The 25,732-nt window shown below is 35.6% G+C and overlaps 1 protein-coding gene across 9 annotated transcripts; it reads left to right on the top strand.

Moving 5' to 3' along the window:
* Positions 1-32: 32 nt before the first annotated feature.
* On the top strand, positions 33-24,486 carry C3H5orf34 (chromosome 3 C5orf34 homolog). 9 transcript variants are annotated; one of them, XM_088796505.1, is made up of 14 exons: positions 33-413; positions 1,913-1,951; positions 2,048-3,847; positions 4,000-4,089; positions 6,433-7,079; positions 8,559-8,660; positions 9,803-9,926; positions 15,213-15,304; positions 16,166-16,235; positions 16,900-17,070; positions 18,082-18,176; positions 19,366-19,464; positions 23,098-23,138; positions 24,072-24,486. In XM_088796505.1, the coding sequence occupies exons 3-14, from the start codon at positions 3,653-3,655 to the stop codon at positions 24,263-24,265; spliced, it is 1,920 nt and encodes a 639-aa protein (XP_088652631.1). In that variant the 5' UTR covers positions 33-413; positions 1,913-1,951; positions 2,048-3,652; the 3' UTR covers positions 24,266-24,486. The 9 variants fall into 9 exon arrangements, with proteins under 9 accessions (XP_088652631.1, XP_088652629.1, XP_088652633.1 ...); XM_088796503.1 differs by having other exon boundaries at positions 33-1,951; positions 2,048-2,147; positions 3,616-3,847; XM_088796507.1 differs by lacking the exon at positions 1,913-1,951 and having other exon boundaries at positions 33-242; positions 3,616-3,847.
* Positions 24,487-25,732: the final 1,246 nt, after the last annotated feature.

The raw sequence follows: 25,732 nt of genomic DNA, 5'->3' as shown, positions 1-25,732 counted from the left end.
TCAGGGCGGGACTTCCGGTATTTGTATTTCCGGAGAGGAACGCCGCTTCCCCAGGGTGCGGGAAGGTTTGAATATTTGTTGTTTGCCTGTGTTTTTTTTTCTCCTAGATCGTCGCTGCTGTTGCCGCTGCCGCTACTCCCGCAGCTCAAACTTGACGGACGTGTCGGCCAAAACACTCTCCCTGTGGCCTTACTCCTCTGTGGTTGTGATTGTTTTCTTTCATCAAGAAACATCACTTGTTGGTAACTTGTCAAATTCAAGAAATATTTCTCGAGAAGCAGTCTGTGGGCAGACGTAGACGTTGCAGCTTCGAGCATTTTGGCAAATTAAAGCACGTGAGCCGTTGATTGGTCTCATTTCCACGACTTGTCAGTTCAGAACTGCTGTGTGAATTCAAGACGTTGGTTGTTTTGGTGAGGCTTTTTCTGTAACTAGATATCGCATTTTGAAAAATTAGGTTCCCGTTGATGTCAACAACAGATTTGCGGCTTTTTGATCGTTAAACATATTCATACGTAATGCGCTGGGTGGTGAAAACACAGGCAGACTATAGAGTTGTTGCTGGAGACGTGGATTGGGGCCGGATTATGATATGTCAGGATCTTTAGACATTCTACTCTTTCTTGTGTATGCTTCTTACTTAAACAACAAATATACGTCAATAAACTGTTTATTAAAAAATTGAAAACCTAGCCAAAGAGAGACCTTTTCCTAAATGGTATCAGAAAATATAAGTTTTCCACCTGTGTATAGGCACCTTTTTTTTTTTTTCTGAAATGGCAAGTAGACATCATATGGCCAAGAATATTTACTGCCATTTAACAAGTATGTAAACTAGTGATGTAAAGTGGTTAGTATGGTCTGGGTTGTGCAAATTTACCTATGACAGCAATGCTAGAAATGAATTGAAGAAAGAAGCTGGAAAAAGGCCCCAGATAGTTACAGGAATTGAGAGTTGATGGCCTGAAATAGAAAAGGAGGAGCCAGGTTCCTGAGAGAGACTTACAAAATCAACAGGACTTGTTACAAGAGTGTGGAGGGAAACAGAGTGAGAAGTCAACTATTGCTAACATTGAGATGTCATTAACTCAAATTGCAAATTCAAGAAAAGCAAGAATTTAAAATTTTACTTATTCTTTCATTAGGTAAGTGTTTATTGCATCCTTATTATTTGTCAAGTATTGTTTTAGATGCCAGAGATATAATTGTTAATAAGATGAAGTCTGCTCTGATTGAGTTTATATCCTAATGGGAAAAGACAAAAAGTGAGTACATAAATAGAATCAGTTTTTTAAATTAATTAATTAAGAATCAGTTTTAATAGTAATAGAGGCCATGAAGAAAAAAGGTGGCATGAATAAAAAAGTGATTGGAAGATGGTTGGGAGCATCTTTTTTTATTTTTTATTTATTTTTTATTTTATTAGTTTCAGGTGCACAAGACAAAGCAATACTTAGACATTTATCATTTATATCCCTCACACTGTGTGAACCCCCCTCCGCCCCATCCACCAGCCCTCTGACATCGCACAGAGCAATTACATTTGGTTGGGAGTATCTTTAACTGAGATGGTCAAGCCAGGCCTTTGAAGAAGTGACATTTGTGTGAGATTTTAATGTTGAAAAAGAGCCAGCCATGTGATGAGCTAGGGAAAAGGACACGCTAGGCAAAAAGAACACTGTAAAGGTTCTGAGATGGGCAAGAGCTTGTTTAAAAAACATTAAAAAGGCCAGTGGAGCTAAAGGGTCCTGAACAAGGAGGTGAGAGTTAGGAGATGACATTTTGAGAGGTAGAGGGGGCCAGATTGTAGGACTTTTATAGGCCATGGTTAGGAATTTGGATTTTATTCTAAATGTGAATGAATGGTAGGTTGTGAGCCAAGGAGTGATAAATCTCATTTTTATTTTAAAAGATCCCTCTGGCTACTGTATGGAGACTGAACTTGAGGGAGGTAAGAGTGAAAGTGAAATTTGGGGATATTTACAGGGGGTAGTTTTTGGTGGGAGTGATTAAGTTCCACGTTGCATGTGATTTATCTGTGGTACAGGGACATGAAGAGAGTCTAGCAGGCAACTGGATGCTCTGGAGAAATGTCTGGTCAATTTGGAGATTCTTTAGAGAAAATAAAGTCGTGTGAATCTCTTCAGGTGATACCATATGGTTTAATATATCCTGACATATTCCACAAGTGATTATAGGCCAATCACATGTGCCTGATTACATACATTGAAATGGGGTAAGATTTAAGAAAAAAAGCAAGGGTGGGCATAAAACCAATTTGACTATATATAGTAAGAAGAGATGAAATGGAGACTAAGGTCAGGTCTTGAAGAATCCTTGATTTCAGAGGATGATGAAGAATGATTATACTGAAAACAGAAGTAGATGTAGGGGAGAAGCCCTGGTGGCCTGTTTTTGTTTTTGTTTTAAATAAACGGCAGAGGAAGACTGTTTGCTGCAGGAGAAGGTGGACAATGTTGTCAAAGGTTTACTAGTTTAGTAGGATGAAGATTGAAGTCACTGGATGTAGGGAAACATTAGTGACCATTGTGAGACAATTTCAAGAGAGAGGTGGAGGAGAAAGCTGGATTGTAATAGATTGAAGATTAATGGAAGAGAAAGTGGACGTTGACTGGGTACTACGCTTGAAAGGTTTATTGGTAGGAAATAGGGGTAAACTGGGGAAGAGGTATCTATGGAAAGTTATTTTTTTTTTCTGTCGGATGGATCTTGGTCACCTGAGTGGTAGAAGGAGATAATGTCCTAGAAGGGGATGGGGGTTAGAAAGAATAATGTCCTAGAAGGAGACGCCATTAGTGTTAGAAAGGAATCATGTTTATTGAGCTCCTACAAGGTGACATTCACAATATTAGGTATTGCCATATGTGTTGTCTCATTTAATCCTCACAACAATCCTTTTACTATCCCCATTTTACAAATAAGGAAACAAATGACTTGAAGCTTATAGCTAGTAAACGGTGGGTATGAATGCAACCCAACCCTTTAATTCCACTCCTAGCATTCCTATCTGGAAAGCATAGGTGAAGATACAGAATCATTTTCGAAGTGTAGAAGAAGAAATTGAAATCAGTGAGAGGAGGATGAATCTAAGACACTAGGAGATTAGCTTGCTCAGCAGTGAAATGAAACTATTTCCTTAATGCCATGCTAGGGACAAGAATCCAGGTGTTGTTCTCTTTTAGGCCTAATAGTTACTTTTGATTTGCCTTTTGCATATATTACAATGATATGCTATATTCGTATTGTTATTTGAAATAACATACTGAGCATATAATTTTCAGAAATTAAATTTAAGAAGAAGTAAAGCTACTGAAATTATAAAGGCAGTTATAACTTGGTGGGCTATCTTTTCCATCTAGGTTATGTTCCCACACTGGAGCAAAGCATTAAGGAGTTACTCAAGGCATTCTGTTGAGGATGTTAATTTCAGATTATTTAACTGTATGTAGTAAGATAATCACTTTTCCTCCAACAAAAGTAAATGCAATGGCAGTGTGTTTTTACTTATGTTCTTAGATTATGCATCTGTTTATTCTGATAGAACTTTTGTACATTAAGAGAACTATTTGTGCTACTGTTTCCTTTTTCCTTTAGTCTTCCCCTTGGAAGGACGTTTTATCCAGTCATAGTAATGGCGGCTGAAGTGCAAATGGTACTTTATGAAGATGATTCAATGCATATACAGTATGTTGATGGGTCCAGACTGCAGCTTTCTCCCTGTGGCTCTGAATTTTTATTTGAAAAGGCACCCCTTGTTTCAGCACATCCTTTAGAACAACCAGAAAGAATTCGTCAAAGGACACACTTTGTTATTAGCACTTACCGAGTAAGTAAAAATGACACAAAAACTACTCTTTTTAATACCAAAATATTGTTGAGATGGCCAGAATGTGGAAAGTAATTTGAATTCTGGATTACTGTCATTCAAAATTGATTTTCAAATCATTTTTTAAGATTACGTTTCTATCTTTTTTGTAGGAGCAACTACAGAGAGCCCTAGATTTTCGAAATTCTTTTGCCACGTGCCCTTTTTTATCTGAAAACATTATACCTCCTGAGAGAAAAAAGGTAATTTTTGTAAATCTCATTTTTATAAGTAATATTTGAGGACAAGTAATTAGAAACAGGTGTTTAATATTTAGTCTTTTTCCTTGTGACACTTGAAAATAGACAGGCTGCTATAGAATACATAGGCCTTTGTATTTCACTAGACTTGGGAGTCTTGATATTTTGTATATTGATTGAGACACAGAAAGTACATAGTTCATCTCTTTGCCTTCTTCTTCTTCTTCTTCTTTTTTTTTTTTTTAAGCCAACGATTATACTCAGAACTTTTCAGATTGGTAACTTCTTTTAGTATATGGCGAATCAATTTCCATATACTAAATGGTGAATCAATTTCTTTGAATTCTCAGAGACATCAAAATTAAGAAATTGTGTGGCCATTTTTAATAGTTTATGTGTACTTATTTGATAATATGTAGTAGATGTGTAGTTACTTATGAGTATACAATTTTTATTCTTTGTTTATATTCTATTTTGAACTTTTAGGAATAATTGTAACTGTCATTTATTGAGGGTATACTATGTGCTAAGAACTAGGAATATTAAAAATATTTACTGAGTTCGCATGGTTTGAGAGGGACTGACCTCTCCTTTTAGCTCCAGGCCTGGTCACTGTGCTTTGTTCTGGGATGTCCAAATGGCACCCCTGCCAGTGAGATTCCACCCTCAGACATCTGCTGGATCTTCTAGGACAAAGGGGAATCCTTCCTTGGAGTGGCTAAGCTGGTAACCCATCAGCCTGGAGCCATTGGTAGCTGTCTCTGTCACCACGCTGGGAGGGCATGGCCGAGACTGAAGCTCCCATAGAGGAAAGCAAAACCAAGAGTTGGAAAAAGATTGCTTATGACATTGAATCAGATATAACTCTTGGCTCTTCCATCATGCTAATAAATTTCCTCTTTTCTTAAAAAAAAAAAAAAATTACTAGCACTAGAATGCCTTGGGTACCTACTGATCAAAATGGGTATCCAACCTGTCAGCAAAGGTATATTGAATGGATATTAGCCCCTTTTTACAGGTGAGAGAACTAAATGTCAGAGTTACCTAACTTGTCCATGGAAATTTTCTGAGTGGCAACGTCAGGATTTGAACCCAATTTGTTTGACTCTGAAGACTGTGTCTTTTAACCACTTTCTGCTGTTGTCATGATGCTTGCCTGCCTACTGAGTAATTTTCTATTATATTGTCTTATGGCAAAAGAGCCGTGAAAAATTTTAAGCTGTATTTAGTCTACAAGGATAATTTTCCCACTGTAACTTTTTAATAACTTTATTCATTAAAACTGCATAGTTTGCTGCTGATGCTACAGTGGGATTATTAGATAGTCTAATTCTAGAAGAGAGAACTTAACTGATCACCCTTATATACCAGGTTTGCCATCAATGCATACTGCCTTTAATTTTAGTGTACTAACATCTGTACACACAAATAGCATTGTAAATTTAAGAGGATTTCTTGACAATAGTTTTTGTAAATTTAAGACTTTACATAAATGGAAGTTGAAATGTTTAGCTGTTGACAAGATTAATTGATTAAAAACTGTTATATGACTCACAATTTTTATCTTATATGAAAAGATGTATCAGGCACTGTTACCTGTTACAAGTGTGTTTTTGCTATTGGTCAGGATCAATTTACCATTGAATAATTCAACTTTAAAAATGTTATTCTTTAAGCCATCTGGAATTTCTTTTAGTATATGGTGTGCCAGGTGCTTATCTAGGACATATACTTTGTATATGTTATCTGTTCTTAGTCTGGGTGACTAATTCCAGTACCATTTATTAAATAATTTTCCCTTTCCCCTGCTTGTCTTGAAAAGCTTATATTATCTCATGTAACATTCTAAGATATGATTAAGTCTGCCCCTGAATTCTCTGAGTTGTTTTGGCAATGATTTTTATGCTTAAATCATAACCATTTAAGTTGTGATTGCTTTTAATATAGTACATCATAGTGCTGGTCTTCCCTCATTTATATTATTTTTCAGAGTAGACTTTTGGGAGGGGCTGAAAATCTATTGATCTCTAATTCATTGTACATTTTAAACAAAAATGTCTAATACGAAATATAATCAGGATGATTTTTTTCTTCTTTTCTATCAATTTTTGTCAGTGTGTGTGTGTGTGTGTGTTTTACTTCTTTTTCTAAAAAGATAATTTTAACAGTATCAAATATTCTGTGGAAAACCATATATAGGCTGACACCTGACTCTCCTTTATCATGTTCTCTAGGTAGTAAAACAAAACTTTAAGAGTTTTCTTACACAATACATAAGTATCAAATGTGTGGAAAAATTGGTGTGTTAACAAAAAATACTTATCTCTTTTTCTCCTCTCAACTCAGCATATCTTCATTGACATCTCAGAAGTGAGATGGCCCAGTCTGGATACGGATGATGGCATGATATGCATGCAGAATGGCACCGTGAAGATATCATCCTTAGATGGCCATGCATACCTTTGCCTGCCCACATCTCAACATGAATTCACAGTACATTTTTTGTGTAAAACAAGCCAGAAGCCAGACTCATCTATAGTATTGTCAGAAAAAAATAATCAAGCCAAAAAGGACAAACTAGTTGAAAAAACAGGCAAAATCTATACATATGAAAGTTTATCAGGACAGAGACTGAAGAAGAAAGATAATGCACTTCACTGTCAGATTATGAAATCCAAAGAACCTTTAGAGAAGAAGAGCTGTGTAAACAGAAGTGAAGGGAGTGAGGCACTGCCTTCGCTTAGCACGAAGCACACATATGTGTACACGTGGGTAAAACAGCGCTGGTGTGTGGCCTCCTGTCCAGACGAATGGAAATACCCTTTGTCTTTAGCACTTCATTTTCATAGTAAAATCAGCAATGTATCTGGAATTGATGTAAACATCACCCAGAATAGAATTTTAACTTCTGATGTTTCAGAAGAAAGAGGAAAAGAGGTCTCCGTTCTTCCCAGGGCCTTGTTACTCAGCTGTCCTGTCCCACACCTGCACAGGTAATGGAAGAAGGACTTATTTTGTCAGCACCAGTCCTAAGGATAATTTTTTTTTCTAATCTGATACCAGTTATGAGGAGAGCTCATTCAGTTAATCCAGAACTTTGCTTAAAACTGATAGTAAATTTCCCTAGCAAATGTATTGCTTATGTTTCTTACCCTATGTCCATGGATTGAATGCTTCTGGAAGACTGACTACACTGATGGTTTGTTAAGCACAGAGACTATAGAGATGACTAGGACACAATCTAAGCTTTCTAGGAGCTTAGAGTCTAGTGAGGGTCATTGTCGCTGAAAAGATTATTAAAATGTGGAAAGGGATGGCCCGGGTTTCTGCACGGGACTCTGTGGGAGCAAGTACAGGGGAGCAGGAGGTGCCACGCAGTGGAGCCTATTACCTCCGTTGTTGGAGCACAGATCTGACAAGTATGGTCACAGGTTCCTTCTTTTGTACCTTGAGACACAGAAATATTAAATAACCTGAGCAAAGTCACACAGCTACGCATAGTACCTGTAGAATTGCGATTTGATCCTAGGTATTCTCTGAGTACATATTTGTTACTTAAACAAAATATGGAAATGATTTTCAGTCTTGTCATGATTATCTAATTAAAATAGGAAATTCCAGTATTATAAGTATGCATCAAAAGAGATTTATGCCCCTAAATTAACACTTTTTCATAACTTACCTCTGGTTTTAGACTGAAATCCATTGCCCTTAAACATGGCTTCACAGGCCTTCCATTATCTGGTCGCTTCCAGTGTCTGTGATCCTCCACTCTGTCACCACCCTTGCCCTTGGCTTTCTCTACTCTTGCTAAACTGGACTTCTTGCAATCCCTAGAATGCCTGCTCAGGCTTTCTTTCACCACTTGCATTTGCTCTTCTTCCAGGAACACTCCCTTTATCTCTTTCAGCTCCCTAAGTTATGCTCATCTCCAGGTCTCCAGTAAGCCTCACTGAGGCTGTTATCCTGAAGTCCCTAGAGAGGAGGTTCTTATACATCCAGTCATTCTACTTTCTTTCTGCTCAGTATTTACTATATAACATCTAGACAGGGATTTCCATTGAGGACAGTGATGTTTGCTCTTTGGTTGGTGCAAAAGTAATTGCGGTTTTAAAGGTTAAAAATTGCAAAAACCACAATTAGTTTCACACCAGCCTAATATATTACCAGTGTATATACAGTGCCTAGCCCACCATAGATACTTCAGTAAATAGTTGTTGCTTGAATCTTAAATTTTAAAAATTAGTAAAATTGTTAATTTGTGTAATTGTGCTGAGATTCAATAATGAGATTATTAAAAATTCATGGAAAAATAACTCATTTTTAAATTAATATACTTTCATATTAATTTTTACTTTTTTTATCTAATAAATTAAGAAATAAATCTAGTTACAGAAACACTATTTTGTTGACTTTTCGAGGTAATTATGTTGAGCAACCAGAATCAATAGCTTGTATTTTATTCTTCACAGGTGGAATTTTTGTGATTCACTTTCACAGAGACCGTCTGATGAAGAAGAATATTCCTATCCTGAACTAGTGAAAGTGGTTTGGTATAAGGGTATTACATACAGGTAAGGCACCTGTGTTGGAGTTAGAGCTATGAGTATTTAGTGATGTCACAGAGGGGACAGGACTAACCTTGCCAATACACTCGTGCAACAGTTTTGTGGGAGCCACCATGCTCTTGTGTTTGGTCTTGAGGTTTACAGGTATCAAAACTTAATTACATTAGGGTACACGGATTTTGTTGCTAATTCACATTAACCATTTTCACAAGCTTTTTTGTGACAACTCCAAAGCCAGTGAGGGATTAGTTTCGCTAGTGAATGAAATACTTGTGTCAGCTATTTATACACCCCTTCCAAGCATCGGGATCCAGTTGTCTGAATTAGTTATATCAGAAGATTGCCCACTGAGCATGGAATTAGAGAAGTTAGGAGCCTAAGGGTGATTTCAGCTTTCATTCACTCAGCAAATTCTCATTGAGTGGCTGCTCTGTGCCTGCAGTATTCCATTGAATTACCCCTACCTCACTACTAAGTAGATCTCCCTAGTGACGGGATTACTAGTGTGGCCAGATCTAGGGGTTCACTTTTGTAAATAATGCTGGAAGAGTACTGCGAAATGTTTGTTCTTTGGGCTCCTTTCCCTGCATGAGGACCCACTTGCTTCTGACAACATATCCTTCATATATGTTTCAATAAAATTGACTTGGCTCAAGTTTTTATATATTATATACCCAATACCTTGATTGTACCTGGTTACTCCAGGTACAATCAATCATTTTCTCTTAGGGATGGTTCCTTCTACACATGGCTAATCATCCATCAGGCATTGATTCAACTAGTTTCATTATTCAAGAATAATCTTATTTTCAGGTTCTAGAGTGTTATATTTATCTCCTAGGCAATGGGTATTGCTTTGGTGGTATTATGTGCCAGCCACTGTGATTGGCAGTGGGGATACCAGTGTGATAAGACAAGATGCCTGACTTCCAAAAGCTGAGTTTAGTTGTTGAAAAAGATACTTTAACCAATTCTGTGTGCTCCACTATTTTTTGCAAACAAATTAATTTAGTTGGTTAGGGGTATAGAGTCTGAAATTATACATTTGCTAGATAGGTAAAAACTCATACTTCTTTGCTTTTTTTTTTTTATAATTGCCTTTAATCTCAATTAGAAAGAAAATTTAAGTGATTATTTCTTTTCCTTAGACTTACCCATAAAAATATGAACTCAATAGAGATTTATCCTGGAGATGGATCTGTTTTCAAATCAGAAGGAGCTTATTTCGGGAACTATTTTACATACTACTCTATTCGAGAAGGATCAGGAGAGGTAAGCTGACAATGAGGTCTCAGCTCAAGAAAATTTTTGGTGTATAGCTATTTCCAAATAATTCTGAATGTATATATGGGAAATTTTATCTTTATATAACATTGCTTGCAACTACTTAGTCTGGACAATTAATATAACCTTACTGCCAGCATCGGCATAATAATTATTTACCACCTTATTTTTACTGTATTCTCATACTGTATTCTGTCTTCCATTTGCCTAAGCAATTTGTGTTTAAATCAGAGGTTAAATTTCTTCTTTCATAGAATTTATCAATGGGAAACACTAAAATCAGCAGTATTACTTTGAATCAATATACTTCTTTGAATTAATATTTGCACTTTAAAAAGCACATTGTTTTTGCCCCAGCCATGTATTGTTTGCATATTTTAAATACCTCTTAACTCCTAAATCTTTACGTACAACTAGAAAGTTGAACAAGATTGTTTTCTGTTGTTGAAAACAGTGAAACATGACATGATCTATTTAACATATCAGATCAAAATGTAATAAAGTGAATATTTTGTTAATAAGTCTTAATTTGCTTGTTCCAAATCCTACATTTGACATCCACCCTTTAACAGGGATCACCGTTGTATCACACGGCTTTGTCTTGCAGGATGGAACATAATAAATGTATTTTCTTTCTCTCTTACAGAGTAGTGTTGTTGTTTTTTTCCAGAATAGAGTATTTAAGTGATAAGATTATCAGAGATGCTAGGGAAAAGAGTTAAAAATAGAACAGATTTTTTTTAACTGTGCAGTTTCAAACATATACAAAAGTAGAAAGAGAAGTGTAGCAGACCTTCATGTACCCATCACCCAGCTTGTTTCATCTATACTTCTGCCCCCCCCCTCTATTTAGCTTTTAAGTAAATCACAAATATTATTTCATTCATAACTATTTTCGTATATATTGGAACAGATTCTCTGGTGAGTTCTATTTGTAGGAAAGTATTCATTTGTTCAATAAATATTAATTGAACATTCCCAGACAGGAGCTGTATTAAGCAGTAGGTAAAGATGAAGAGTTCCTGCCCTCAAGGTTCAAAGTCCAGTAGTCAGATAAGCTAATAAGCAACTGAAATGAAAATGTGACCAGTAATACGTGTGTGTGTGTGTGTGTGTGTGTGTGTGTGTGTAGTGCATGCGACAAGTAAAAAGCAAATAGAGCGAGTATGCATTTCTACTGCTGACTGCTATGTAACAGGAGTTTGCAAAACTACAAGATGAATACAGTACATCTTCCTGGAGGTTCAGCTTTACTCAAAGGTGTCAGAGGGAGGGGGTGATGATTTTTATACTGAAGGAAACATATGGAGTAGAAGCATGAGCTTTGGGGATAAAACACAAAACTTCCAAACAAGTTGTGCCTTTGTGGTAGACTGCATTAGGTTTCACTCTTAGACCTCTGTATGCCGCACTTTCACTCTCCTCTGTCTACTTGAGGGAAAAGATCTAGAAGCAATTGGCTCTCTTTTTGGGATAAAATTGTTTGCTCCTTACTTTCACTCATACTCCAAAATAAATTCCAGATGGATTAAAGGGCTAAATGTAAGAAATCAAATTTTATAATTGTTAAAATAAAATATAGAAGAAGAATGTTTATAATCTTGGGGTAGGGGAGCCCTTCTTAAGTACGATACGAAACACCAGAAGGCAAAAAAGAAAAGTTTGATCAGCTTAAAAATTTTCAATCTTGTGTTAAATTTTAAATATTTAAAGAGAGAAAGTTAAATGAGATAAAGTCAAAAAGGCAGGCAAAGGTGTGGAAGAAAATAATCTATACTGTAAATCTATAATAAAAAGATCCCTGCCCCAAAAATCCTAATAGAAAAATGAGTAAAGGACAAGAATAGTTATAAGAATACAAAAAACAATATGTATACCCCATAATATTTGCAAACATGTTCAACTTCACTACTTGCATCAGGGAAATGCAAATTAAAGTAATGACATAAGATTTTTCACTCAACTTGTCAAAAACTTAAAAGGTTGATACTATCTACTACCAGCAAGGGCGTGGGAAAAGAGGCGCTTTCGTAGTATTTGTTAAGAGTGTAAATGGTTCATGGAGGCCAATTTGATAGTATCAAGCAAAACTGGCCAGCTATTCTGCTTCTAGGTATGTATCCCAGAAAAATATTAGCACATATATACAAAGAAGCATGGCCAAAGCTGTAGATTGTGTCATTGTAGTATCAAAATGCTGGAAGCAATCTAAATGTTCATCAATAGGGAAATGTAGGAAGCTTTAGTGATCAGATATGGGAATGCTGTGCAGCTGTTCAAAAGAATGGGGAAAATGGAGGTGCATAAGAGAGACAGATATTGCAAGATCTCCAAGACACTGTTGAGTTAAAAATGAAAGTTCCATAAGAACATACACAATGATATCTTTTGTGTAAACAACAAAAAACAAACCCCAGACCTGTACTGTATATAATACACATGTAAATGCACAGGGAAAGATCTGGGCAGATATACTCTGAAGTGGTTACTTTTGGGGAGGAATCTGCGATATTGTGAGGGAGGAGGATCAGGAGGGATTAAATCTTGTATTCTTGGAACTTTTTTTTCAAGAAAAACATAGTAATGTATTATTACTTGTATAATTAAAATTTTAAAAAGGAAAGATTGACAAGTACTCACAATGTAAGTGCTCCTGTAAAGAGAAGATCTTGTTTTGGGACCACATAAGGGGGGCACCTGACCCAGTCTTGGCAACTCCAGAAAAACCTGGAGGACAACATGGCGAATCTAGGATCTGTAATTCTAAAGGACAGTTATACAAAAGAGGAGCATATAGCTCAGGGAACACTTTACTTGCTCAACTCTTTGCGTAGCTGGCTTCTTGTCATCGAAGTTTCTATTTAAATGTCACCTTCTCAAAGAGGCTCTTCCTGAGTATCCAAATTAATAAAGAAGCTACCATGTCACTCCCGACCATGGTGTACTCATCTTTTTTTTCTTCATAGCACTTTATGCTGTGTGAGCTTTTCTTATGGATCAGTGTTTGTTTAGTTACTCGCCCACACTTGAGGTAAGCCCTGGCTTGGTTAACATACTATTATTGCTAGTCTGTACAACAGTAGATAAATGTCACCTAACTGGAGGCTAGAGCCTGGGGCGAGTGTGAAGTGTTGAAAGAAATGAAAATGCTGTTGTTCAGTAGGCTAGAACAGAGGGAGAATGTGGGGGGTGTCCAGAGAAGAGGCTAGACCACTAAGGTGGGCTAATTCATAAGTGGGTATGAGAAACCCTATTGCATTTGGGGAGCCACTGAAGGATTTAAGAAGGGAAGTGATATCAGATTTTTGTTAGATCATTTCAGAAGATGAACTGGAGTGGGGAAGAGGTGGAACTTCAAGCTGTAGGACCAGTTAGAAGACATTTACAGTAGTCACAGGAAGAAAGTATGATGGCCAGGCAGTGGTAATGAGAATGAAAAGTTAGGACTGGACACACAAAAAATATTAAGGAGACAGAACTGATGACTGACTAGATTTTGAGGATGAGGAAGGAGTTGAAAATGATGCCAAATTATTGAATAAATATCATTGACTGGTGGTACCAGGCACTGTATTAAACCAAAATTTTATCAAATCTTAATTGTTTCGATGATGGCCATTGGTTGATATTACCAGGATGAGTCAATAGATTTAAACTCTATTATATCTCAAACCCCATTTGCCTAATACTGATTGTAAGACGCTCTTATTATAAAATGATTCCAGATTTCAGAGAGGTTAAATTGTGAAAAATAAGCATTTTAGAATTGATGAAGTAGGGTAGTAGAAGAAACAAGAACGCTCAGGGAACTCAGTATCCAACATAAATAATTAAAATGGGAAAAAACATAAATAATTAAAATGTGACATTTTGAGTGCCTACTATGTGGTAAGCACTGTGCTAATAAATGCTGGGGATGCAGAGGGTAGCAAAACAAATACAGCCCCTACCTTTGTGAAGAACCATTCTAGTGGGGAAGACAGACATTAAGTAAAAACGTATTAAATTGAAATTATAATGAAAACCAAAAAGCAGTAGAGGGTACTGTGCTTGTGGACATCACTAGGGGATTTTACCCTGTCCGTGGGGCCTCCATAATGGCTTTCTTGAAACTGAAGGAAAAGCAAGAGTCAGATACAAAGAGATGATGGAGGAGGAAACCAAGTAGAGGAAACAGCATGTGATAATTGACACACCAGAGGTACATACAAAGTAGAGAAGGAGAAATGCAAATTTTGAAATGAAGATAATTCCCTTTTTGACTTGTTGAAGTTGAGATGTCTCAGATATCCAGGGGGAAAGCCAAGTAGAGATTTAGAATTAAAGTCTACAGTCCAGGATAAAATGGCAAAAACTGTTTTTTGAGTACCTGCTATATACTAAATTCTGTCCCACGTTTTATAGTGATTGGAATCCAGATCTGTCTGACTTCAAAGCCTGTCTTCTCTCACTGATGGTGAAGTGTGGGCTGCACTCTCTTGTGTTCAAAACAGATCTCTACTAATTCTTAGCCCTTAAGCCTCAGTTTCCTCATCTAAAAATAGGCATTAATAATTTTTATCTTTCATAATTATTTTGAGAAATGAAATCATCCATGTGAACTGCATAGCACAGCACCTAGCACATACGTATTCAATAAATGTTAGTTGTTGCTCTAATGATAATTATGACTATAGCTTTGAACCCTGTGGAAATAACCCAAGAAGAAATCAGGAAGCCAGAAGAGAAGGCTGGAGGCAGAGTGCTGGGAAACACAAGCATTAAAGAGTCTGAGAAAGACGAAATACAGAAGGAATAACAAAATAATTTTTAAAAAAATTCAAGAACCCAAGGCTGTAAATAATGTCATCTTCCACAAACTATACCAAGTTACTCCATTAATAAAGTGTAATAAAATGATATGTTCATTCAATTAAAATAGTTTTTTGATGTGTAGGGTTGTTTGTTTTGTTTTGTTTTGTCTAAAGGAAAAAGCTTATGTGATACGTTTCCTGCTAATGTGTAGGAAAATTAGTTTGTAACCATGTTAAGTATAGTCAGGATTTAAATTGAACAGTAAGTTATAGGCTATGAAACTATAACTTTTGAATAGATAGGGGAAATGGAAAAGTATCATAAAATACCTTTAAAAATATACCTTTTATGGTCTTTAGATTAAGTTAAAATAACTGCATGCTTTGTCACTATGTAAATACATATTTCAAGAAAAAAAATAGCTAAGTGATAATGGCCCGTATTTATTATTGAGATTTTTCATTTTCAATTAATTTTCAGAGAGAAGAGAAAACATATTCAGTAAATAACCTTCCTCCAGATAGACCCGGAAGTCTGTTTTCTTTGTGTTCTCTAATTAAACAGGCAACCAGGTAAGTTCTTTATATTCAACTGAATCGTGTAATGAGAACCTTGATACCTTTTCTAATGGTCAAAATTAAGAATTGGTAGATAGAATGGAAATACATTGTCTTTGGTAAAATCTGTCAACTTTTCTGGTCTCATCATTTATAAAATAAGGTAATAACTATATCATTAAAAGAGTATTTCCATCTTTGAAATGTGAAGTTAAATATGGGGAAACATCCATACATGGTAAGTGCTAGTAGAAAACAGGTGGCTTCTCTGGGTAAGTTTGGCATCATTATGGTTCCTTGGAATCAAGTTGAGGATTTGATGATACATTTAAGATTTTCATACTTATTTATCATAGTAATAAATATTTCTGAGAGTGTACAGAAGATGAAATGTAGTTTCATTCTTGGGTTAATATGTTTTTAAAGTTTTTAATCTCTAGTGCACTTAGAAGAATGAAAGTAGATTGCTGGATTAAATTATGTTTATAAATGATGTTTAAGCAACTTCCAAAGTAGATTTGAAGGAGATTTGTAATTTGATTTCCTAGGGACAGTTGATTTATATCCACTCTATGCTAAACCTTTTAGGCACTGTGAATCTGTCACCTCTTATAAAGGAACACCTGAAAATTCTATTTGGAGTCATTTCATTGCTAAAAATTAGAAGAATAACCTTAACTAGGTAAGATTAGCACAAAGGGAAACAACAGTGGTAGTTTCCTTAGGGCATAAGGATTTCTGAAGAAGAGGTCTGCACATATTTCAGTGGAAATGAACTACTTGCCTAAAATGCCATATGGCATTGAGAATGGTTTGCTAGAATTGGAAAAATGCCATCATTTGCAAATGTTTAAGTAGTGTTTTTCATCTTCACAGGATTCTTCAGCATTGTGCCAAGATGAGGCTTTCATTAAGCCATAATTATCGTATATGGTGCTGGAAAATGGTATCTTAAAATTATTTCAAAAGCAATATATTTTTTAATTGTTTTATTGTTTATACACAGACATACTCCTGAGTTCAAATTACTTTCATCTAAGTCATGAGAGAAATTCTTTGTAACATAATATTGGTTTATTCAGAAAAATATCCACTTAACAAACACTGCAAAATCAGGCTTTTATGTTATATTTTTATTCTATATAGTTTTTGGGTTTTTTTTAAATGAAGGGGGAAGGGCAGGGGAATTGATTGGATTTGTATGTAAAAACATAGTTATTGTAAACATTGATATTATAGTATTTACTCTTTCCATAACTATAAAAGTAAATTCTGTAATGCCGACTTGGAGGAATTAATTCTCAGACTTTGATTTTTGTATCTGCACTAATTTGATTATAAACTTATATGTTGCTGCAGTTCCTAATTTTTCCTGTTTTATGTAAAGTTCAGAGCAGAATGGTGACTTTCCTAAGACATTAGAACTTAAACTGTTTCTAATAGACTGTTTTGGGTATCCACTTCTGGAAAAGTTAAGACTTTTACATAAGGATTCTACAATATTCAACTTCTGCATAAGAATCTGCAAGTTGCCTCCGAGTTCATTAATCATTTAAATCTTATTAACGGATAACTCTACTTCTTGCTCCTTTTTATTTACTTGGTTTTAGGTACCTGGGATAAATGATAACAGTATACTGCCTTTTCTTTTGAGAGAATCAGTCATACCCAGCGTGGGAAGATTTCTTGTATACTCTGATGACAAAGTACATGTGATTTTTTTAAATGGTGTTACTCTAACCCTAAATTGGAATTTTGGCTCTTTTATCGAAAAGAGACATGTGAGTATATTTCAGACTGAAATGTATTTTTTATTGTTTTTTTATCTGTGGAAATACTGTGGTACTTTCTTTGTTCTATCTCAATTTGTATTTTGGAGAATAAAAATCTGTCAAGAGGCTTTACTGATCTCATTGGATTCCTACCAAATATTAGATAGGTGTGGCAAATAGTCTTTTTTATAAAGATAACTCATTATACAGAGAGGGACTAGTATTTTTGTTCTTCTGATAATTATATGAGTGGTGGTTACGTATTACCTGTATTTCATGTAAAATATAACTTTTAAATTAGTCAGATAAATTTTTATTTTTTATTTTTTTTTATTTTTTTTTTTAAATTAAATTTATTGCGGTGACAATTGTCAGTAATCAGATAAATTTTTAATGATTTATATACTTTTTTTTTAAACAGGACTTTATTGGGGGAACAGTGTGTACTTCCAGGTCTTTTTTTCAAGTCAAGTTGTTGTCCTTTCAGTCTTAGTTGTGGAGGGTGCTGTTCAGCTTCAAGTTGTCCTTTCAGTCTTAGTTGTGGAGGGTGCGCACCAGCTCAGCTCCAGGTCCAGTTGCTAGTTGCAGGGGGCACAGCCCACCATCCCTTGCGGGAGTTGAACCGGCAACCTTGTGGTTGAGAGGATGTGCTCCAACCAATTGAGCCATCTGGGAGCTCAGCGACAGCTCAGCGACAGCTCAGCGACAGCTCAGCGACAGCTCAGCGACAGCTCAGCTCAAGGTGCCGTGTTCAATCTTAGTTGCAGGGGGCAGAGCCCACCATCCCTTGCAGGACTTGAGGAATTGAACTGGAAACCTTATGGTTGAGAGCCCACTGGGAAGTGAACCGGCAGCCTTCGGAGTCAGGAGCATGGAGCTCTAACCACCTGAGCCACCAGGCCCGCCCCTGATTTCTATACTTTTTTATATTATTAAGTTAGAAGAGGTTTTTGTTTTTTTTTGTTTTTGTTTTTTCAGTTTTATAATGATAAAACTTACCTTTCCTCCTTGCTTCTTAAGGTAAATCAAGGTCTCAACTTAGGTTGGTGTAAGTTAACTTTTCCTGATGGACATGATCAGTTAATTCAGATTGAACATCCTGGACCATATGAAAGGTACTGAAAAAATTTTTAAAAATTATTTACATGTTACTAAATAACTTTTAATTGACAGAGAGGAAACATGAACATTGTTTACATGTTATATATTGTTTTAGTTTTTACATGTGGACAATGTGATCGAAGTCATTTCAACAGGTTCCAGAGTTTACAATCATATTGGCATCTAGCATAACTAAACAGATCAGGCCAGGTTTAATCACTTCCATTTGTATTCAAGTGATTTTTCAAAATGAATGTGTTATAGATATAACTGGCTTGCTGTGGAGGTTGTGGTCAACTGTGTTAACCAGTTAATCCCCTAACCAATTTTAAATAAAGTTTGCAAACACAAATAACTAAACTTCTGTGTGTTTTTATAAAGTGGAAAAAATTAATTAGCTGATGGTTATTCTTAAAATGGAGAAGATTCTTGAAATCAGCTTTTTATGAATATGCTTCTTTTGGTTTATATAGTTTGTTATTATAAACATTGTACTTGTGATATTCATGACATGTTGATGATTTTACTTTGAGAATGTTCACAAAAGAATTGCTTTTTTACCTCTTGAATTTATTTTTTTGTTGGGATTTATTGCATTTTGGTCTAAATACTCCAACATTCATTGATAGTTTGAATAATTTGCCTCAAATAGTGTTTTTAGCAAACATTACTATTTGTTTCAGCCAGTCACTTCAGAATATTCATCTTATTAAACTTGATACTTGTTTTGTATACTGTATACTCAGTGTGTTATATATACTTATACGTATATGTATATATGTGTGTACATGTATGTATTTATGTATTAAATTTTAAAAAGCAAATGTTCACTTAGTCTTATGGGTAAACACCTTTACATGGTAACATTTAATGAAACTCATTTTTCTTTGAAAAACTAAGAATTTAGACATTTGAATTTGAACGAAATCCAAGTATCCACTTTGTTCTGACTCTTAAATCTCATCTTTTTAAATCATGAATGTGAGTGAATAATTTTTTTCTGAATGAATAATGAGAAAAAATTGCCTTTTCTATTTCCAATGAAAAAATATTCAGAGAATTGCCCCGTAAATGCCTCACTTTAGAATATTTTCTTTATCCTTTTTACCCAAATTGTTTTAATGACTTTGTTTTCATTTTTTGAATTTATAAATATTATACAAGTTTATTTTCCAAATATTTCTTTTAATGTATTCAATCTAGATATGTGACAACAGTAATATCATGGTGCAGAAGACTGACCCGGACTAGTGAGAGAGAGGCGCCCACACATCCTTCATCTTCTTTTCTTGAAGAAAATTGGTATTTATATTTCTTTTAAATTTAATCTGTGTAGAAGAGTCAACTAGTACTCAAAAATTAAAATGTCAAATGGTAAACTCTAAGATGTTTTTCCCAAGAAAACCTTTTCTTAGTTAAGTGTATTTAACTCTATAATGTTTATGACAGCTTAAGATTAAAAATACTATATCTTTAATTTTACATCTAATTTATTGCAATTCATATTATATTTCATCTGAAGTTCAGAAAACTGCATGTCAAAATGGGTGACTCTTTCAATGTGAGAAATTCATCCTGAAAACTTTATGGAAAATTTTAAAGGTTTTTTTTTTTTTTAAACAGTAATTTTAAAGGAAATAAAATGTTGACTAACATAATAAGCTTTCAGAAAAAGTTGGTTTTTAAAATAATTTCTATCATATTGACCTCCACAAAATTAATGGGCAAATCAACAAATAAAGCGAGTATTTTAGTCCCTCTTGTGTGCCTTTCAGTGTGCAGGGGACTAGATCCGGGCTTCAAAGGAATATTTAGGGAACTTAAGACATTTTAGGGAGGAAGCAAGGACAGAGGTAAGAAAGGATATTTTGGACTGTGGAGATAGTAGAAGATAGTTTTTATGGAGCAGATGCTCTTTGTTGGCTACCGTATGAGTTTTGAATGGATGCTGTAATCAATAAAGGAATTCAGACTTGATGATTACAAGTTCCTAAATGGAAAAAAAGGACCGTAGGAAGGTTAGTATCACTGAGATGTAATCTGAATATATTGGAGAAAAAAGGATACCAGGAATAATTTAGGAAGCTTTAAAGTAAGTTGTAAGGTGTTTGAGCACAGCATGAAAATAATATAAACATTAAGACTGATTCTTATCACCTTTTCTGCAGTTACTTAGAGAAAGAGGTACAAATCAAATCCGTAGATGTTATTTGAATATCTCAGGTCTAAGGATTCAGCTTTCCAGATCCCTCCTTCTTCAACTACAGACTTTGGGAGCAGAAACGTTGTCCAGGTAGCTAGCAAAAGACATAGTTGCAAAGAAAGGGAAATTGTACACAGCTATAAAATTAGTCACTTCATCATTGCCCAATTGGTACAGTTTGTAAAATGCCTTTTTGTATGAAAGCTTAGAAGAGGATAACTGTCGAGACATATAAAAAAGTGAGGGAGTAGAGAAGTGCAGATTGGTGATAGCAGCTATGGGTAGAAGCAATGAGGAACAGCAGAGAGACCAAGGAATTGAGGAGGTGTAGGGAGAGGAGATACAGCCACCTGCCATAGGTCCATTTCCTTTGCAAAGCCTAAGACATCTCCAACTGTAAATTTTTTTCTTGTCAAAGAGAGTAGGTTGGAGACAGATTGCACAATAAACAGCTACCTAAATTGTACGTCAGTATTTCTATTTCCAACTCATCTATTGTTAGCTCACTGATTCAACTTTTTAATAGTGATGCTAGTCAAAAAATAGTATAGAAGATCTTTTATAAGAAGTTGATTCATCATATGAGCAACAGCATTAAGGGTAGTTTGTATTGTTGCTTATGACCAGAAAAATGTGTCTTATGTAAAAAAATAATAATAAAAAAGATGGTGTTTTGCGATGAAGAATCATCAGGCCTAAAGTGAATCCAAGTCTTTGCCACAGATGCTTAAAATGATGAATGTTCTCCTTCATTCTTCATCCATAGGCTAGAGTACAAGAGTGTAAGCAGAAAGGAAGGTACATGTGGTCCACTTTGTAAAGCCAGTAAAGTAGACAAGTCACATACCCTATTGTGAACTGTGAAGAAGACTTTCCTAGTGACTTGAATAAAGAGATCTTTTAGACATTAATGTCCTCATTAATTTTTTAGAGAGCTAGATGAGTTATGCTATTTTTTAGTTGTGTGCCACTGCTCATATTTTATTGATGAGGAAAAAGAGAAAGAACACACAAGAGGTTCTGCTGGAGTTGTATACATCCCTCTACTCCATACCAGTTGCCCCAAAATCTGTTTCTGTGAAACATGGTAAGAGCCAATGTTAATGTTAATGCTTCAAGTCAAGAAGAGCATGTTTAGTATACAGACTGTGCTTAAGAAAACAATGAAATGAGTAGGTAGTCTATTCCAGAAGGAATTTAATAGAAAATATGTATGTTTTGCAACCTAGTTCAACTGTGTAAAAAGTTGGCCCTCCAAAACCATCCATTCCCTAAGAGTTCCATATCAATGAAGTCTTACTGTGTGTGCAGAATATAGAATAAGAAAAGATCCATTTTCCTGAAAGAGACAATCTAGGTATGAAGATCAGAAAATAAAATAGTTCAATAGAAGACATTACAAGTAAGTATATGATTAATTAAAATAATTGACAGGAATTCAGGGAACGAGAGATCACTTCAAGGAAGATCACTTCTTTTACAAAAAGTGATGGGATATTAGTAGGTTTTAAAAATTTAAGTAAACTTCAAAGAGGAAAATAGAGGGTATGCCAGATTAGTACTAAGAAGTTGTAGCAGGAAGGCCATTACCTTCAAGCATCAATACTTGATTAAAAAGTCCTTGAGGGCCGGCCGGTGGTTAAAGCTCCATGCTCCTAACTCCGAAGGCTGCCGGTTCAATTCCCACATGGGCCAGTGGGCTCTCAACCACAAGGTTGCCAGTTTAATCCCTCGAGTCCCGCAAGGGATGGTGGGCTCTGCCCCCTGCAACTAAGATTGAACACAGCACCTTGAGCTGAGCTGCCGCTGAGCTCCTGGATGGCTCAGTTGGTTGGAATACATTCTCTCAACCACAAGGTTGCTGGTTCAACTCCCGCAAGGGATGGTGGGCTGTGCCCCCTGCAACTAGAAAACGGCAACTGGACCTGGAGCTGAGCTGCGCCCTCCACAACTAAGACTGAAAGGACAACAACTTGAGGCTGAATGGCACCCTCCACAACTAAGATTGAAAAGACAACAACTTGACTTGGGAAAAAAAAAAAAAGGCCTGGAAGTACACACTGTTCCCCAATAAAGTCCTGTTCCCCTTCCCCAAAAATATCTTAAAAACAAAAACAAAAACAGAAAAAGTCCTTGAGGGGTGGCCGGATGGCTCAGTTGGTTAGAGCGCAAGCTCTGAACAACAGGCTTGCCAGTTCGATTCCCACATGGGCCAGTGAGCTGTGTCCTCCACAACTAGATTGAAGAGAATGAGCTGCCGCTGAGCTTCTGGAGGGACGGGCAGATGGCTCAGTTGGTTAGAGCGCAAGCTCTCAACAACAAGGTTGCCAGTTCAATTCCCGCATGGGATGGTGGGCTGTGCCCCCTGCAACTAAATATTGAAAATGGTGACTCGACTTGGAGCTGAGCTGCGCCTTCCACAACTAGATTGAAGGACAATAATTTGGAGTTGATGGGCCCTGGAGAAAAACACTATCCCCCACCCCCAAGAAAAAAAAAAGTCCTTGAGGTGGGAACTTTTATTCACTTAGCTTACTCATTAAAAGCACTCAGTATCAGTTGAATCAAGTTGATATGTTGATAAATAAAGCCAATATAAAGAGAATTCTTAACTTTTAGGTTCTTATAAAATTCTAACATTAAAAAGAAAATCAAGAGTGCTTATTTTAAATATTGTGGATAAAAAAGAACCAAGACAACTAGCATGAACTTAACTTTTCTTTTCCCCACAGGTGTGTGGCTTCTGAACTTGAAAAGATACAGAAGTTTAACTGTATCCTTTAAACACAATGTATTCTCCTGCATAATTATTCCCTTTCCATTCTAGGCTTAATTCATTACTGTAGTTTATATGAATCGACATATATTGCGGAGCTTCACTGAATAATATTTAAGATATTCAGGATATATCTTGTCTGTAGAAGGTACATCATGTTGAGGATTTTCACATCTATGTTCATCAGGGATATAGGCCTACAATTTTCTTTTCTTGTAGTATCTTTGTCTGGTTGTTGTTGTCAGGGTAATGCTGGCCTCATAAAATGGTTTGAAAAGTGTTCCCTCCTCTTCTATTTTTTGGAGGAGTTTAAGGATTGGTTGGTATTCTTTAAATGTTTGGTAGGATTCACCAGTGAAACCATCTGGTCCTGGGCTTCTGTATGTGGGAGGTTTTTGATTACGGATTCAATCTCCTTACTAGTATTCAGTCTGTTTAGACTTTCTATTAATTCGTGATTCAGTCTTGGTAAATTGTATGTTTTTAGGAATTTATCCATTTCTTCTAGGTTGTCCAATTTGTTGGTGTATAATTGTTCATAATAGTCTCTTAAGAGCCTTTGTATTGTGTGATATCAGTTGTGTTATCTCCTTTTTCACTTCCAATTTTATTTGAGTCCTCTCTCTTTTTCTCTTGGTAAATCTACCTAAAGGTTTGCTGAGATTTTTATTCTTTCATTTACTCCCTATGAACAAATCACCATCCAAACACACATACATACTTTCTTTTCCCCCTCTCTTGTACTCTAGTTTCTACATCTATAAGGGATAGACTTCATGAGTTCTGAAGTCCCAACTCTGTGATGTATCCAAGAGGTCTTCCTCCCAATGGGGAGAAATCATATTTTAATATGAAGGCCAGGCTTTCTGAAATTAAAAATACTTACATAATGAAAAATGTGGGCAAAAGTTCCTTAACTAAGCAACTCAGTGTTATTGGAGAATAGTGGTGTCTTAAACCAGATTTCTAACAAAAAAAATGAACAGTCTTCTGATAATTACAAACCAAAATATTCAGAAATCTTGCTAGAAGAAGATAATGAAAACAGAGTATCGGTGGCACTGAAAAAAACCTCTGAAATTCTTCAGGATATTGACTGTCTTCTATCAAACTCTAAAAAGTGAAAAATGGAATTATTGCAATATATTATTAAACCTTAACGATGTTGTTTCAAGTGCTTGGTATAAAATTACTAGAAAGCCAAAAAATTGTATATATGACTTCTGCACAGTGATTATATGGGAAGTGACATTTAATTTTGGAGGTACTTTATCTAACCTATAAACTTAAAAATATGTATTTATAATATACTTTATTAATAAATAACTTGAAGTTTTGAACAATTTCTTATTTCAGATTTATGAAAATTTTTTTATAAAATAAGAGTTATTTTATTTTATAGAGCATTCACTATTAATCTTCAAGGTTTATTTTGTTTTTCAATGTGCAATATTGTGTGCATTTGGTCATTTGCTATTTAGTCTCTCTATTCCAAGTATTTTTCAATAGAAGTATGAAAAGAGAATTAAATCTTTAAAAAAAGAATGTAGGTAATATTGCTTCAGGCTAAGAATCAAGTACTTCAGCAATGACTAAATTTTATCTGAACTGTCTCGTGAACCAGATTTGTTCATTTCTTTTGAACATCTAAAAAGATCTATGCTACAAAGTGTGTGAAACTAAGAGAAATGAGCTCACCAAAAGTGCTATTTATTACACCTTGTCTATTGGGAAAGAACAAAACCATATATCTAAAAAGACTTCACTATTATACCAAATATAACCAGAAATGTTCTAAATTAACTTCTGATTTCTAGAAAAGACCCTCTTCATATAACGTGTTTCCCTGAAAATAAGACCTAGCCTGACCATCAGCTCTAATGTGTCTTTTGGAGCAAAATTTAATATAAGACCTGGTATTATATTACATTATGTTTATTATATTATTATAAAGACCCGGTCTTATAGTAAAATAAGGCCAGGTCTTATATTAATTTTTGCTCCAAAAGACTCATTAGAGCTCATGGTCCACCTAGGTCTTATTTTCGGGGAAACACGGTAAAAGGGAAGCAACAGAGGAAAAAAGGAGAAAAACTGAGAGCAAAGCAAGTAGAGCATAGGAGATTAGGATTGATAATGTCAGCTATTTCAGTGGGCACAGTGCTTTCTTTAGCTCCTTTCATGCAGGGTCCCTTGCCACCTTCAGGTGTCAGAACAAATATCACTTCTTCAGAGGTCCCTCTCTGACTACCGTATCTAAAGTTGGCCTCCCTTAGTTATTCTCTACTACATCACCCTATTTATATACTTTACAGCACATATTCCAATCATCCAACTTTGTTGTGGTCTCTATCCCCCACTAGAACTTGAGCTCCATTAAATTATTCTATAACCAAACACAATGCCTGCCATATTGAGAACACTCAGTAAGTTTTGTATAAATGAATCAGTGCCTTTGGGCAGTAGATGGACTACAGACAAACTGTAGGTTCTGTTTTGGTAGCAGGAAGCCATCTACATCGTATGTTGTTCCTCACTAGCTCTGGAAAGCCTATACTATATAATAAGACATACCATGCGGCCATGTGGGT

The sequence above is a fragment of the Rhinolophus sinicus genome, chromosome 3 (genome assembly GCF_057876585.1).
Source record: "Rhinolophus sinicus isolate RSI-liver-muscle chromosome 3, RSI-T2T, whole genome shotgun sequence".
Taxonomy (NCBI): domain Eukaryota; kingdom Metazoa; phylum Chordata; class Mammalia; order Chiroptera; family Rhinolophidae; genus Rhinolophus; species Rhinolophus sinicus.
This window is presented reverse-complemented; position numbering and strand designations above follow the sequence as displayed.